Source organism: Eschrichtius robustus, chromosome 18 (genome assembly GCF_028021215.1).
Source record: "Eschrichtius robustus isolate mEscRob2 chromosome 18, mEscRob2.pri, whole genome shotgun sequence".
In the NCBI taxonomy this organism is placed as follows: Eukaryota; Metazoa; Chordata; class Mammalia; order Artiodactyla; family Eschrichtiidae; genus Eschrichtius; species Eschrichtius robustus.
Window position 1 is genome coordinate 17464131 of NC_090841.1, and position 16845 is coordinate 17480975.

At 41.2% G+C, this 16845-nt stretch overlaps 1 protein-coding gene across 7 annotated transcripts in view; it reads right to left on the bottom strand.

Annotated features, from left to right (window-relative positions):
* Positions 1-16845, bottom strand: part of RNASEH2B (ribonuclease H2 subunit B) — an 82547-nt gene that overhangs the window by 20653 nt on the left and 45049 nt on the right. For all 7 annotated transcript variants that reach the window (XM_068526499.1, XM_068526494.1, XM_068526493.1 and 4 more), the window contains 3 exons: positions 16710-16815; positions 14248-14329; positions 12854-12896 (listed from right to left, as the gene is read on the bottom strand). In XM_068526499.1, the coding sequence (XP_068382600.1) occupies positions 12854-12896; positions 14248-14329; positions 16710-16815 (231 nt within the window). The remainder of the gene's footprint in view (positions 1-12853; positions 12897-14247; positions 14330-16709; positions 16816-16845) is intronic.

Sequence of the window (16845 nt, forward strand, 5' to 3'; positions counted from 1 at the left end):
ATCGCCCAAGGTCAGGACAAAAATCCAGCCCTATTTCGGGCCTGGTTCGTAGATTCCCTCAGAAAGTATACAAATGTGGACCCAGATGCTTTCGAGGGATGCCATTGTGCTTGCAACTTACTTCGTTTACCATTCGGCCCCCGACGTCCGTAGAAAGCTGCAAAAGTTTGCCTTGGGTCTCCAAACCCCTCTCAACCTTCTTATGGATACAGCCTTCAGTGTCTTTAACAATACAGACCAGAGATAGCCTCATCCACCAGAGGGCAGACAGCAGAAGCAAGAAGAACTACAGTCCTGCAGCCTGGGGAATGAAAACCACATTCACAGAAAGACAGACAAGATGAAAAGGCAGAGGGCTATGTACCAGATGAAGGAACAAGATAAAACCCCAGAAAAACAACTAAATGAAGCGGAGATAGGCAACCTTCCAGAAAAAGAATTCAGAATAATGATAGTGAAGATGATCCAGGACCTCGGAAAAAGAATGGAGGCAAAGATTGAGAATATGTAAGAAATGTTTAACAAACACCTAGAAGAATTAAAGAACAAACAAACAGAGATGAACAATACAATAACTGAAATGAAAACTACACTAGAAGGAATCAATAGCAGAATAACTGAAGCAGAAGAACGGATAAGTGACCTGGAAGACAGAATGGTGGAATTCACTGCTGCGGAACAGAATAAAGAAAAAAGAATGAAAAGAAATGGAGACAGCCTAAGAGACCTCTGGGACAACATTCAATGCAACAACATTCGCATTATAGGGGTCCCAGAAGGAGAAGAGAGAGAGAAAGGACCAGAGAAAATATTTGAAGAGATTATAGTCGAAAACTTCCCTAACATGGGAAAGGAAATAGCTACCCAAGTCCAGGAAGCGCAGCAGGTCTCATACAGGATAAACCCAAGGAGAAACATGCCGAGACACATAGTAATCAAATTGGCAAAAATTAAAGACAAAGAAAATTTCTTGAAAGCAGCGAGGGAAAAAACGACAAATAACATACAAGGGAACTCCCATAAGGTCAACAGCTGATTTCTCAGCAGAAACTCTACAAGCCAGAAGGGAGTGGCATGATATACTTAAAGTGATGAAAGGGAAGAACCTACAACCAAGATTACTCTACCCAGCAAGGATCTCATTCAGATATGAAGGAGAAATCAAAAGCTTTACAGACAAGCAAAGGCTAAGAGAATTCAGCACCACCAAACCAGCTCTACAACAAATGCTAAAGGAACTTCTCTAAGTGGGAAACACAAGAGAAGAAAAGCACCTACAAAAACAAACCCAAAACAATTAAGAAAATGGTCATAGGAACATACATATCGATAATTACCTTGAACGTGAATGGATTAAATGCTCCAACCAAAAGACACAAGCTTGCTGAATGGATACAAAAACAAGACCTATATATATGCTGTCTACAAGAGACCCACTTCAGACCTAGGGACACATACAGACTGAAAGTGAGGGGATGGAAAAAGATATTCCATGCAAATGGAAATCAAAAGAAAGCTGGAGTAGCTATACTCATATCAGATAAAATAGACTTTAAAATAAAGAATGTTACAAGAGACAAGGAAGAACACTACATAATGATCAAGGGATCAATCCAAGAAGATATAACAATTATAAATATATATGCACCCAACATAGGAGCACCTCAATACATAAGGCAACTGCTAACAGCTATGAAAGAGGAAATCGACAGGAACACAATAATAGTGGGGGACTTTAACACCTTACTTACACCAATGGACAGATCATCCAAAATGAAAATAAATAAGGAAACAGAAGCTTTAAATGACACAATAGACCAGATAGATTTAATTGATGTTTATAGGACATTCCATCCAAAAACAGCAGAATACATTTTCTTCTCTAGTGTGCACGGAACATTCTCCAGGATAGATCACATCTTGGGTCACAAATCAAGCCTCAGTAAATTTAAGAAAATTGAAATCATATCAAGCATCTTTTCTGACCACAATGCTATGAGATTAGAAATGAATTACAGGGAAAAAAACGTAAAAAACACAAACACATGTAGGCTAAACAATACATTACTAAATAACCAAGAGATTACTGAAGAAATCAAAGAGGAGATCAAAAAATACCTAGAGACAAGTGACAATGAAAACACGATGATCCAAAACCTATGGGATGCAGCAAAAGCAGTTCTAAGAGGGAAGTTTATAGCTATACAAGCCTACCTCAAGAAACAAGAAAAATCTCAAGTAAACAATCTAACCTTACACCTAAAGGAACTAGAGAAAGAAGAAAAAACAAAACCCAAAGTTAGCAGAAGGAAAGAAATCATAAAGATCAGAGCAGAAATAAATGAAATAGAAACAAAGAAAATAGCAAAGATCAATAAAACTAAAAGCTGGTTCTTTGAGAAGATAAACAAAATTGATAAACCATTAGCCAGACTCATCAAGAAAAAGAGGGAGAGGACTCAAATCAATAAAATCAGAGATGAAAAAGAAGAAGTTACAACAGACACCGCAGAAATACAAAGCATCCTAAAAGACTACTACAAGCAACTCTATGCCAATAAAATGGACAACCTGGAAAAAATGGACAACCTGGAAGAAATGGACAAATTCTTAGAAAGGTATAACCTTCCAAGACTGAACCAGGAAAAAATAGAAAATATGAACAGACCAATCACAAGTAATGAAATTGAAACTGTGATTAAAAATCTTCCAACAAACAAAAGTCCAGGACCAGATGGCTTCACAGGTGAATTCTAACAAACATTTAGAGAAGAGCTAACACCCATCCTTCTCAAACTCTTCCAAAAAATTGCAGAGGAAGGAACACTCCCAAACTCATTCTATGAGGCCACCATCACCCTGATACCAAAACCAGACAAAGATACTACAAAAAAAGAAAATTACAGATCAATATCACTGATGAATATAGATGCAGAAATCCTCAACAAAATACTAGCAAACAGAATCCAACAACACATTAAAAGGATCATACACCATGATCAAGTGGGATTTATCCCACAGATGCAAGGATTCTTCAACATACTCAAATCAATCAATGTGATACACCAGATTAACAAACTGAAGAATAAAAACCATATGACCATCTCAAAAGATGCAGAAAAAGCTTTTGACAAAATTCAACACCCATTTATGATAAAAACTCTCCAGAAAGTGGGCATAGAGGGAACCTACCTCAACATAATAAAGGCCATATATGACAAACCCACAGCAAACATCATTCTCAATGGTGAAAAACTGAAAGCATTTCCTCTAAGATCAGGAACAAGACAAGGATGTCCACTCTCACCACTATTATTCAACAGAGTTTTGGAAGTCCTAGCCATGGCAATCAGAGAAGAAAAAGAAATAAAAGGAATACAGATTGGAAAAGAAGAAGTAAAACTGTTACTGTTTGCAGATGACATGATACTACACATAGAGAATCCTAAAAATGCCACCAGAAAACTACTAGAGCTAATCAATGAATTTGGTAAAGTTGCAGGATACAAAATTAATGCACAGAAATCTCTTGCATTCCTATACACCAATGATGAAAAATCTGAAAGAGAAATTAAGGAAACACTCCCATTTACCATTGCAACAGAAATAATAAAATACCTAGGAATAAACCTACCTAAGCAGACAAAAGACTTGTATGCAGAAAACTATAAGACACTGATGAAAGAAATTAAAGATGATACCAACAGATGGAGAGATATACCATGTTCTTGAATTGGAAGAATCAACATTGTGAAAATGACTCTACTACCCAAAGCAATCTACAGATTCAATGCAATCCCTATCAAATTACCAATGGCATTTTTTACGGAAGTAGAACAAAAAATCTTAAAATTTGTATGGAGACACAAAACACCCTGAATAGCCAAAGCAGTCTTGAGGGAAAAAAACGAAGCTGGAGGAATCAGACTCCCTGACTTCAGACTATACTACAAAGCTACAGTAATCAAGACAATATGGTACTGGCACAAAAACAGAAATATAGATCAATGGAACAAGATAGAAAGCCCAGAGAGAAACCCACGCACCTATGGTCAATTAATCTATGACAAAGGAGGCAAGGATATACAACGGAGAAAAGACAGTCTCTTCAATAAGTGGTGCTGGGAAAACTGGACAGCTACATGTAAAAGAATGAAATTAGAACACTCTCTAACACCATACATAAAAATAAACTCAACATGGATTCGAGACCTAAATGTAAGACCGGACACTATAAAACTCTTAGAGGAAAACATAGGAAGAACACTCTTTGACATAAATCACAGCAAGATCTTTTTTGACCCAACTCCTAATGGAAATAAAAACAAAAATAAACAAATGGGACCTAATGAAACTTCAAAGCTTTTGCACAGCAAAGGAAACCATAAACAAGACGAAAAGACAACCCTCAGAATAGGAGAAAATATTTGCAAACGAATCAACGGACAAAGGATTAGTCTCCAAAATATATAAACAGCTCATGCAGCCCAATATTAAAGAAACAAACAACCCAATCCAAAAATGGGCAAAAGACCTAAATAGACATTTCTCCAAAGAAGACATACAGATGGCCACGAAGCACATGAAAAGATGCTCAACATCACTAATTATTAGAGAAATGCAAATCAAGAGTACAATGAGGTATCACCTCACACCAGTTAGAGTGGGCATCATCAGAAAATCTACAAACAACAAAAGCTGGAGAGGGTGTGGAGAAAAGGGAACCCTCTTGCACTGTTGGTGGGAATGTAAATTGATACAGCCACTATGGAGAATAGTATGGAGGTTCCTTAAAAAACTAAAAATAGAATTACCATATGATCCAGCAATCCCACTATTGGGCATATACCCAGAGAAAACCATAATTCAAAAAGACACATACACCCCAATGTTCATTGCAGCATTATTTACAATAGCCAGGTCATGGAAGCAATCTAAATGCTCATCGACAGACGAATGGATAAAGAAGTTGTGGTACATATATTCAATGGAATATTATTCAGCCATAAAAAGGAACGAAATTGAGTCATTTGTTGAGACGTGGGTGGATCTAGAGACTGTCATACAGAGTGAAGTAAGTCAGAAAGAGAAAAACAAATATCGTATATTAACGCATGTATGTGGAACCTGGAAAAATGGTACAGATCAACCGGTTTGCAGGGCAGAAGTTGAGACACAGATGTAGAGAACAAACGTATGGACACCAAGGGGGGAAAACCATGGGGTGGGTGGGGATGGTGGTGTGCTGAATTGGGTGACTGGGATTGACATGTATACACTGATGTGTATAAAATTGATGACTAATAAGAACCTGCTGTATAAAAAAATAAATAAAATAAAATTCAAAAATTAAAAATAAATAAATAATAGAGACCAGGCTGAGGAAGAAAGGAAGAAACAGCGTGACTTGAGAAGGGTCCATCGGCAAGCCAAGATTCTGGCAGCCATTATGGCAGGACCTAACCCACCTCCTGGTCACCCCAAAGGTACTTCCAGAAGGCTCCACCAGGTAAAGGAGCCTGTTTTAGCTGTGAGAGCCCCAAAGACTGGAGCAAGGAATGCCCAGGAAATAGGCCCCAGCCTCTACCGAAGACGCCATGCCCACTCTGTAAGAAGATGGGTCACTGGAGCAGGGAAGGGCCCTCAGCTCCAAAGGGAGCAGGGAAATTCCCCCTTGCCAGTCATGTCAGTGGTTGATTGATGAGACCTGGGACCTCCCAAGGCTCCTGAGAAGACAGTCATCATCACAAGGGAGGAACCATGGGTGACCAGTGACGTGGCAGGTAAGCTTGCCCAGTTTCCAGTGGACAGAGAAGCCACTTACTCTGTCCTGACTTCTCACGCTGGGCCTCTTGCCCCTGGAACTTGCTGTATCATTGGGGTAGAAGGCAGGTCAAAGCTGAAACTTTTCACCACCCCTCGACTTTGCACCTGGGGAAAGACCCTTGTAACTTACAAGTTTCTTGTCATGCTTGAATGTCCTAGCCCATTATTGGGAAGAGACTTTCCTTCAGCCTTGGGGGCAACTTTTACTCTCCCTGAAAACCAAAACCAAGGCCTATTTTTGGCTGGACTATGCATTATACAAGACATGGACAGTCCGGCCCATAATATTTCCCCAGAAATTGAAAAACTTACAGATCCACAGGTCTGGGAATCAGGGAATCCCAGGACGGGCAAAATTTGCCACTCCTTAAAAATCACCTTTCAAAGGAGGCTAACATCCTCCCTTCCAGGTGTTGGTACCCCATAAAACCAGAGGCTCGACAAGGACTCAAACCCCAGATCTCAAAGGTCATCAAATGTGGGCCTTTGGTATCATGCCTGTCTCCTTGTAATGCTCCAATCCTACCTATCCTCAAACCAAATGAGGACTATAGCGTGGTCCAAGATCTTCAAATCATAAATGAAGCTATGATTCCTTTCCATCTGACTGTTCCCAATCCATACGTGATCCTTACTCAGACCCCAGAGGACACAGCATGGTTTATAGTCCTTGATCTTAAAGATGCCTTCTTCTGTATACCTGTTCACTCTGATCCCCAATACCTTTTTACCTTTGAATGGACTGATCCAGACACCAATATGACCCAACAATATACCTGGACTGTCCTTCCCGAGGGATTCTGGGACAGACCACACCTGTTTGGCAACGTCCTAGCAAAGGAACTTAAGGAACTTACATTAGAGATGGGGGCATTATTACACTATGTAGATGACCTTATTTTCAGCCCCTCGGAGGAAGCCTCAGACCAAAACACTGTACAGGTCCTCAGTTTCCTGGGCTCGGGGTAAAAGGTACCCCGAGCCCAAATCTCCTCCCACAGAGTCACCTACGCGGGACGTGTTGTGTTCTAAGCCCGGGAAAGCACCCCCTTACGACCCGGCGTGAGGAGGCAGTCCTCCACTGACAGCCCCCACACACAAAGAGACAGCTCAGAACCTTCTTAGGGATGGCTGGATTTTGAAGGATTTGGATCCCTGGGTTTGGTCTCATGGCAAAGTCATTATACGAGGCCTTGAAGGGACTAGACACAGAACCTGTAGATTGGATGGGCAATTTACAAAGAGCATTTGATCAGATGAAGACCGTCATGACTAGCGCCCCAGCCCTAGGGATCCCAGATCTAAACGAGCCCTTTACTCTGTTTACCTCAGAAAAACAGGGAATAACCCTGGGAATTCTCACCCAAAAGGTGGGACCAATCCCATGGTCGGTGGCATATCTCTCCAAGCAATTGGACCCAGTGGCCTCGGGATGTGTCTGAGAGCTGTAGTGGCCACAGCCCTGCTAACTGAAGAGGCCACAAAACTCACCATGGGTCAACCCCCTAGAGGTATTGACGCCACACTCGATACAGGGAATACCAGAAATTAAGGGACACCAATGGCTGACTGGAGGTCCTGTCACAAAATATGTCGCCCTCCTTCTTAACTCTCCTGAAGTGACCTTTAAGGTATGTCAGACCCTAAATCCAGCCACCCTTATACCAATAGAAAGCCCAGAGGAATTACCTCATTCTTGCACTGAGACCATTGAACAGGTGTACTCTAGTAGACCTGACCTTAGGGACCAGCCTCTTGATGACCCTGAAGCTGTCTGGTTTACTGATGGAAGTAGCTATATATAAAGACAGCATCCAGAAGGCAGAGTATGCCATAGTAGATCTACGTAAGATCATAGAAGCTGGTGTCCTGCCACCTCAAATCTCAGCACAAAAAGCCGAGCTTATAGTTCTAGTTCAAGCTCTCAGGCTAAGAAGAGACAAGAGGATCAATATCTATAGCGATTCTAAGTATGTATTTTTTGGTGTTACATGCATATGCTGCCATTTGGAAGCACAGAGGACCCCTAAGTGCATGGGATTCCCCAATCCAGCATTGCCAGGAGCTCTTAGAACTCCCGGAGGCAATACGAGACCCTAAGGAGGTGGCAGGTATTCACGGCAAGGGACCTCAGAAAGGAAACTCAGACATAATCAAAGGAAACAACCTGGCAAAGAGTATAGTTCTTGTAAAACCTCCTTTACTTGGGCTGCCTTGCTCCCCCAGGTACCAACCCGCAACCCGCTTTCGTCACCTCAGTACACAATCAAGGAAATACAGTGGGCTAGAACTAGGGGATATCAAAAAGGCCCTGATGGACGGTGGATTAAGGAAAAACAATACTACTGCCCAGAGCATTACAGTGGAAATTTTTTTAATCACTCCATGACTCCTCTCATTTGGGAAGGGATGCTTTGATGAACCTGGTAGAGAAAGTCTTCTCTGGAATGGGCCTTTCTAGACTATCCCAGAGGTCATAGGGCCTGTAATATATGACACCATAGTAAGCCGGGGGGAAACTAAGGCCTCCATTTCTCCAGCCCATCCAAAGAAGAGGAATCTATCCAGGTAGGACTGGCAAACAGTCTTTACCCAGATGCCATCCTCCCAGGGGTATAAAAACCTTCTGGTCTTTATTGACACTTATACTAGATAGGTGGAAGCCTTTCCAACAAGGAAGGACCAAGACAGCTCAGGAAGTACTAAAGGCACTATTAAAGGAAATAATTCCTTGGTTCAGACTTGCATGGTTTTTACAAAGTGATAACAGTCCCTCTTTTATGGCTAGGGTTACCCAACAAATCTCTAGTGCCCTAGGTGTCTGCTACCACCTCCATGCTGCCTGGAGGCCTCAGTCATCGGGGAAGGTGTAAAGGGCAAATCACACTTTGAAAAGAACCCTGGCTAAACTTTGTCAAGAGACATCGGAACCTTGGACAAAACTTTTACCCATAGCCCTCCTGAGAATCAGGGTGGCACCTAAGACGGGGCTCAGGCTCAGGCCCCTTTGAAATGACTGATGGAAGCCCTTTTTACCTTCAGATATTTTGGTGGGCACTGACATCAACGAGCTCACTGAGTAACTGATTAATCTGGGACAAGTCCAAAGGGCAATTTCAGAATCTGGAAATCAGACTTTACCAGCCCCAGCCAAGAACCTGACCCCATTCAGGTTCAGCCAGGAGATTCTGCCTCCTAAAAACATGGAGGGAAGAGTCCCCCTCTGAACAATTACTACCCAAGTGGAAGGGGCCTTACCAGGTCCTTCTCAGCACTCCTACTGCAGTGAAGGTATGGGGAATCACTAGTTGGGTGCACCTTTCTAGAATCACACCTCCCCCTCCCCCTGAGTCTTCAGAGGACACAGAGGATCTTGAACAGCCAGAAGAGTCCGATGGTTGAGCGAACCTCTTCAAGACCTGAAATTGTGATTTAAGAAGGACAAAGAAACTTCACAAATTCAAGGCTGAGAACCCACAGTCGCTGTTTCCCTTTTGCCTCCTGTTACCCTAGGCCACCCACAAATGAACTAACACGCTCTGGTGCATATGGACGCTTATTACCCTCCTCTCGTTCCTTCTCACTCTCATTAGCCTTTGTGAGTGCCGCCCTGCTTCAGCACCTACACCTGAGGGGGCTCTGTTCAGTCCATGCTGGGTTCAAAAAGGATTGTTCACTTTTAGCTCACCTCCACCATCATGAAGTCATTATTCACCCTAACCTTTCTCTCCCTCTTTTGGGTGTCCACCCTAGGGAAATGGGAATTTAATGCAATAGTAAATCTCTCAAGAATTGCAGCCCATGGAGAAAATCTATCCCGGTGCTGGATCTGTCATCCCCACCCTCAGAGTGACACGTACGGATTAAAGGTATGACATTTGATGCCTAAGAATGACACCCTCACTCTCACCCTGGTCAATGGTTCTGCTAAACCTATCCCTCTTGAAGTTCATATCCGGTCCCTAACGCAGCTTCCACGCTTGGATCTCACCCCTCACATTAGTATTTCTAACCAATACCAAGTACTCATTCTCAAGTGCAATGAGACTAGCCTGTCTTGCTGCCCCTGCCCCTAGTGACCAGTGGAAGAAGGAGGGAAAACGCCAGCTGTCCGGCGTTTACAATATGGCCCTCCTAAGGCCTACAGAAAAGTCCCCACACCTCACGACCCCTCTTGTAACGGTGGCCTCTCTCCTCAAGCCGCGTGAGTACACCCTCTTGGGCAAACCACTTACAGGAACGGCTCAGCTCCTCAGAAGTGCACCAGGCATGCACTCCCCCAGACGCCTGTCTTTCTGCGGCCTGAACATAAACCAGCTGCCTTCTCCGAACAGCCCCAGCTCTCCTTCCCCTCCCCAGGACTGGCTGTGGCCTTTCCTTGGATAGATAATGCCCTGCTTGCGGGACAGTGCACGCTAGGCCAACTAAGTAATCAGATGAACCTAGGTGTAACCATCCATAATATCCACCACTCCTGAAATAAGAGGCTGAGGGGCCTCATCCTGGCAGGAACTGGAGCAGCTGTTGTTTGGTGGCCCCATGGGCGGCTTTGCCTACCTTGAGGCAATGCTTTGTAACCTGCCAGATATTCTGTCTCCTCTGGCCAGGACCATGGGGGATCCCCCCTTTATTTCCTAGCAAGTGTAGTGATGGATAATAGACTGGCCCTGGACTATCTGCTAGCTGAACGGGGAGGGGTATGTGCAGTAATCAAAACAATGTGCTGCACCTACATCAACACCACTGGCCAGGTGGAAGAAGATATCCGAAAGATAGATGAACAGGCCCAACGGCTACACGCTTTTGGAAAGGGTAACCCAGTGCCAGCTCCGCATGGACTGCAGTCAGAGGGGTATTACCAAACATGACCTGGTTCCTACCCCTGCGTGGACCTCTGACTGCAATCATATTTTTGCTGATTTGGGGCCCCTGCCTTTTTAATCTCCAGTTTGTTAAGTCTGTTTCTTCAGGTTACAACAGTGTCACCTACAGATGATGGTATGCCAGGGATTTCAGCCCATCCTGCATGAAGATGGGGACCATCAACATCCACTGGACAGGGCTGCAGCCTCCTTCTCCTCCCCACTCTCTATCTCTGCCACTGTAGATGACCCTGAGACCTCCTGTCTCTGACAGAGAGCAAGGTGATCTGGACCCCACTGGTAGGGACAATGGCCCTGCGCAGCTTGAAGCAGCCACAGAAGACGGACCATCGACCCTTTGACCCTTAAAAGATTTTAAGGGTCCAGGCTCCTCGAGGGGGGAAACGTTAGAGCAGGCAGTTAGCCAGACGTGAGCAGAGGAGGGAGGCAAGGTCATGTGACAGGAGGCCATAATACATCTTGCAATGACAGGGGTTCTAGGGGCAAACACAGAAAAGCGGGAACCTCCGGGCTGACAGGAGACCATATATCTTGTGAAGACAAGGGTCCTAGAGGCAAACAAAGAAAGGCAGGAACCTCCTGGTCGGAGTGTAACCTTTTGCTCATTATGCCCTCATTACAGTAGAATTAGCATTGCAACCAGAGCAGTACCCATCATGCACCGGCACCATGACAGATCCGAGCAAAACCAAATAAGGACAGAAACTCCCCCTCCTCTCGGGAAGGTGGACCTGGGATGAAAACCAGGAAATTACCCCCCAAATCCCTCCCTCCTTGATGTATATTGCACCCAATCATTTTCACACCCCGTATAACCAGCTTGCCGAAAGGACTCACTGCTGCTCACCTGAGCCTGCCTGCGCTCCCTCCTGAGAGTGTACTGTCACTCAGTAAATCCTTTGCTTACTTGGCCTCTCAGTCTCAGCTCTGAATTCTTACTGTGACAAAACAAGAACCTACCCTCCAGCAACAGTATCAAAGGCGAAAACCTTCAGGTATAGGTTTCGATCCATTCATGAATGATCTCTATGTTACTAAGGAAGACAGATATTAGGGAGAAAGAAATATGCTTAGCTTGTGGAGGGAGAGAAATAAGAAAGAAACAAATACACCTGTCCTCTTAGTTAGAGCAAGACAACTATATCTATGTCCCCTGGTACTGTTGTCAGAGGTTCACTACTGGACTGGAAGAAATGTGGGTCTGACCTAGAATAACTTTACATCTTACACCAACTGACTTCCTCTAGTACTATTCTTCCAGAGAGGAAAAGATGAACCTCCTTGGGCAATTTGCTGAAAAAGGCCCACAACTAACACTGATGCACTTTAAATTTTATGTCCTTTTCTAAAAGTCAAAGTAATGAATGTTTTTAGAGCCATGACCACCTTCAAACAGGAATGATTAAAAAAAAAAATATCCTGAGCATGTTGGTCACCTCGAAGTCAGGGAAAAAGGAAAGTTGTTTAACACCCACTTTACAGTCATTTGCAAGGCACTCATTACTCTTCTGGCAGGAGAATGACCTCACTGACAAGCTGTTGCATGTGTATACTTCCCTGTGTCTGAGCAGCGCTCACTGGTCTGCGATCACGCCTGGACTTTGGGATGCTACTCTTTGCTCTCAGGTGTGGTTTATAGCTGGCTTCTCTACTCCCTGTATCTGGGAGACAAACCTAGGCCACAGTCCACAGTGCAGAGGAGCTGTGGGTGGCAGTTTGAGAACATCTGGAAGGGGAAAGGTTTTCCACTGATAGCTTCTGTGTTGCAAAAATCATGCTCTATGTGCCTTTGTGCCCATGACAATTACATTTGGCAAAATGAGTTTTAGTTATAGAGTATTCCTGGTGATTAATAACGTTAATTACAGGATCTAGCTCACTCAAGAAGACTTAATTTTAATTATACTTCTTTAATATTTTGACATAGGTATCCAGCTAAAATCGACTCTTTGATTTTCACAGCACTTTATTTATCATTCACGTAAAAGCCACAGAAATAAAAATACTGATGGAGAGCCCAGTATAATCTTTATTCCGCATAAGGTGAATGAAGTATGTTTTAAAATATACTAAACTAAATTTATGTGGCAAAAGTATAATATTTTTCTAAGCCCTCCAAAGATAGCTTAGTCACAGCTTCTTACCTTTGATGGAGGGTTTGGCACTGAAGCTGGAGGTTCTGGAAGCCTGAGGAGTAAAAAACAAAAATCATAGTCATGGTTTTTCATAGACAAGCAAACAGAAAAACTGGGCCAACTTCAGACTTAGTAAGTCCTACTTTCATCTAGTAGTTTCACCTCCATATATCTTAATGCAATCACCTCAGTGGAAAGAGTGAAATTTCTCTAAGTGAATAAATGTTCATTTGCCTCCTTAATTCTAAGTATTGGAATTGTCTGAGCTAAAAAACAAAATGAGAAGTCATTTGCTGAAATGGAATTGCTTTTCTTTAGCCTCTAAAAATTTGCATTTTGGTACTGTATTTTTTCATCATAAATGATGAATCTAGAATATATATAAAAGTGAAAATTCTTTTAACTGTTGACAAAAAGTCATACAAACTTTACTTTTCTTCTCTTAAAGTTTAATTGACACATCTTTCTCCTCAAGTCTTTAACCAAAACTTAAAAATTTCAGCAGTAAAGAATATAAAAAAATAATGGAATACAAAGACATAAGGTCTCTAACAAGATAAGCAGGTACAAAGAAATCCAGGAAAATATTAAACAGAAGGATATGTTTATCAATTCAAAGCAGGCTTTCAACATACTATATTACTATACTACAGAAACCAGTATCTACTAATTGTTTTTTTAAAGTAGGACCTAAAATGCAATTTGCTAAAAACAGCAACTGTATCTATTAAAAAGTCATCTTATATTCATGTATCAGAGGAAAAAATTATTATAAGAATCAGGAAAGGCTATTAAATCATCACACACATGAAATCTGAACAACAGTTGCTAAAATACAGAAAATAAACATTTTTTTCAGCCTAAGATAAAGTCTTTATATCTTATTAAAGATCATTATGAAGGAAGGAACACAAATCAAGTCATTCTCAAACGCTTCTTCCCCCTCAAAGACACAGATTGTGTTTCATTCTTCATTGAGTTCCAAGTGTTGGGCATAACAAAAATACTTAATGAACGCCTAATGATAATAAAAATGGTACAAAACCTTTAAATATAACTTTCAAAAATATTCTCTTCTGCCATCTACTCTTTCCTTCCCATGAACCAAATTAGTTAAGGCTGGCTGGGGATAAAATTTTAACACAGTTTACCCTCTAATATCAAAACAACCGATAACTCCAATCCTAACACTCAGGGGTTCCTACAACTAGTATCCATTAAATCAGTTTGTTCCAATCAAAAAACTATCCATTAAAAATCACCTCCAAATCATACAGTCTAGGACATAACTCAAGAATAATCTCTTATCAGAAAAAGTGATATAAGCCATAAAGAAACCCTATTTCTTGGAAACCAAGAAGCACAATTATGCTTAATTATGACTAAAGCTGAACCATACTTACTTTAAATATTTAGATAAGTCATCACTTAATTCTTTAGGGATGTAATCAGATATCAGACCATGGGCATAACGAATATAATCCTCTGAAAGAAACAGAATGGAGAATGAAAAAAAAAATAGTAATAATTATGGTAGTTTTACAGTCAAATTGACCAGAGTTCAAATTCTGGCACTGTCTGGGCTTAGAGAGTCACTTAAGCTTTTTTTGTGAAACGGGGATGCTCATATCTATCTGTCACAGTAGTGGGGTAATCTGATGGATGGATATGTAGGATGATATCAAAGATATGATGAGATAATCAAGCACAATACAGTAGATGCCCACGAAATAAGAGGTAAAAACTCGGTTCTTTTCTTAGCTGAGGCCCTTGAATACAAATAAAGTTCAAAAATCAGATGTAACAATATGAAATATTCATGTCTTTTTAAAAGACTAATCTTTTCTAGGTCTGTTTCAATACAAAATAAATCTAATTATTGAACAGTAAATGAGTATGCTCATTTAAGAGAAATAATACATATGTCTCTATTAAGTACTTGCTTTACAAGAGTCCTGAATGTTATATATACCCCCAAACTAATAAAATGCCTTAAAAAATAGAAAAAACAAAACTTAGCAGAAAGTATAATCATTACTTCTAAAGCATTTGGATTCCCAGTACTAAAATGAAACTCTGGTATCAATTAAATACAGAACATAAGAGAAAATCTGTTTTAAAGCTCTGTTCCTTAATTCAGTATTTTTTGTAGAATACTAGGGGATAATCAAACTTAATAGATGGGATAATCACAAGGGGATATAAACTACCAAAAGCAATATACCAGGTTTGTTGCTGGGATATTCATTTTCTTCTTTTTTTCCTTTCTCTTCTACCTTCAACGTTAGGATAACAATTTGCCTCAGTATTACTTAGAAAGTGCTGCCTGGTCCACCTGATCTCAAAAAGTCTTCAGTAAGAGATTTTCACTGCCAGCACAGAACTGAAAGTTATCACTGGACCCTTCTTAAAATATGCTCATGGTTCTGAGTTAGTAATTATCTAACGAGTCATGAATAGACAAAGAAAGTTATTTTAAGAAAGCCAATATACCATCTGTTTGCTTCTTCTGGTAGCATATCAAGCTAAAGATCTAAAAAAGGAAAGAATGTAAAGAGTATAAAGCTTACTTTATGGCTGGGAACCTAAATGGTCATATAGCCAAGCCCAGACTCATATTTAGAGATTGGTACAAACATTGGCCTCAGAGCAGAAGACCTGGCCTGCTAGCTAGGATGGGTGACCTTGAATAAGTCATCTACTTCTCTAAGACCACAGTTTTTCATTTCTAAAATGAGAAGATCTGTCTAAATAACCTTTAACACCCCTTCTCCTACTTTAACAAAAATCTATGGTTTTATCCATCCATCCATCCATCCATGCATCTGTCCATCTGTCCAGCCATTTGACTCAGTCCCTTCTCTTCTTTTGTTAAAGCCAATCAAAGACACTGATAGCTGGTAAACTGAGATGTTAAGGGCAAGTCTACCACTCCCAGAATGGCAGGAGCCAGCTATTATCCATATGTATAACGTACTGTAAGGTGGATTTCTGCAAATCAAAGATTGCCTGAATCACCAACAGGCCACCGTTCCTAGTTCTTCTTTTTTTTTTTTTAAATGATGAAACTCTGGTGTTTTGGAGTTGTATACTAGAACAGGGGAACACTGAATTGGAGCTTAAAGTCAGAATAATGTCTGTCCTACCATTTCAGAAAGTTAATTACATTAGATAGCTGTTTTTATTCAACTACACACATAACAATAAGAGGACACTACATTGTAAAAAAGCAAAAAATTTACCTTAATAACCTAAGAGAAAAAATTGCCAATTGAATAAAGTTTCATCTAAAAATCAAAATATTGAGACCTACAGTAGGACCTATGCTCCTTGAGAGTAAGATGCAGATACAGCTCACTGGAAATCCTTGTGCCGCACGAACGGTACAACAAAAAGGTTATGAGTGTGGGCTTAAGAGTCAGGCAAGCTCCATTAGTAGCTCAGCTCTACCGTTTACTAGCTGTGTGACTCTGGACACAGCCTCAGGACTCTCACTGTAAAATGAGACTTAGATGGAGGGTCAGATGGGCTAATGTGTGAACACTGGCAACTTAGTAAAAGGCTTGGCACACAACACAACCCTAAATGATAGCCAGGGTTGTTAGGGCTGTCATTACTGTTAGCGCAAAATATCTATTTCTTGAATGAATGATTTAAGTATCAATTAGTGAAAGAAGTGAACTATGGCAGAAATACTACTTGGTTCTGAAATAAAATGCACACCTGCCACAAGATCTATGAGAACACATCGGCAAGAATGTGAAGCTTCTGAGACATTAAGATTTTAAAATCATAAGACTGGCATTTACTCCGGTCAGCAGCTTACTCCAGACAAAAATAATTTCTGATGAAATGATTTACTTACCTTCCTTGTCACTGGAAACCGGGTCACCAGAGAAAAATGCAGTAGACTGTACCCGGGCACCGACATTTACATTATTGGTTTTTAATGCTGCCATAGTCTGATTAACCTATGAAATAACCAAAAGGGGACTATCAGG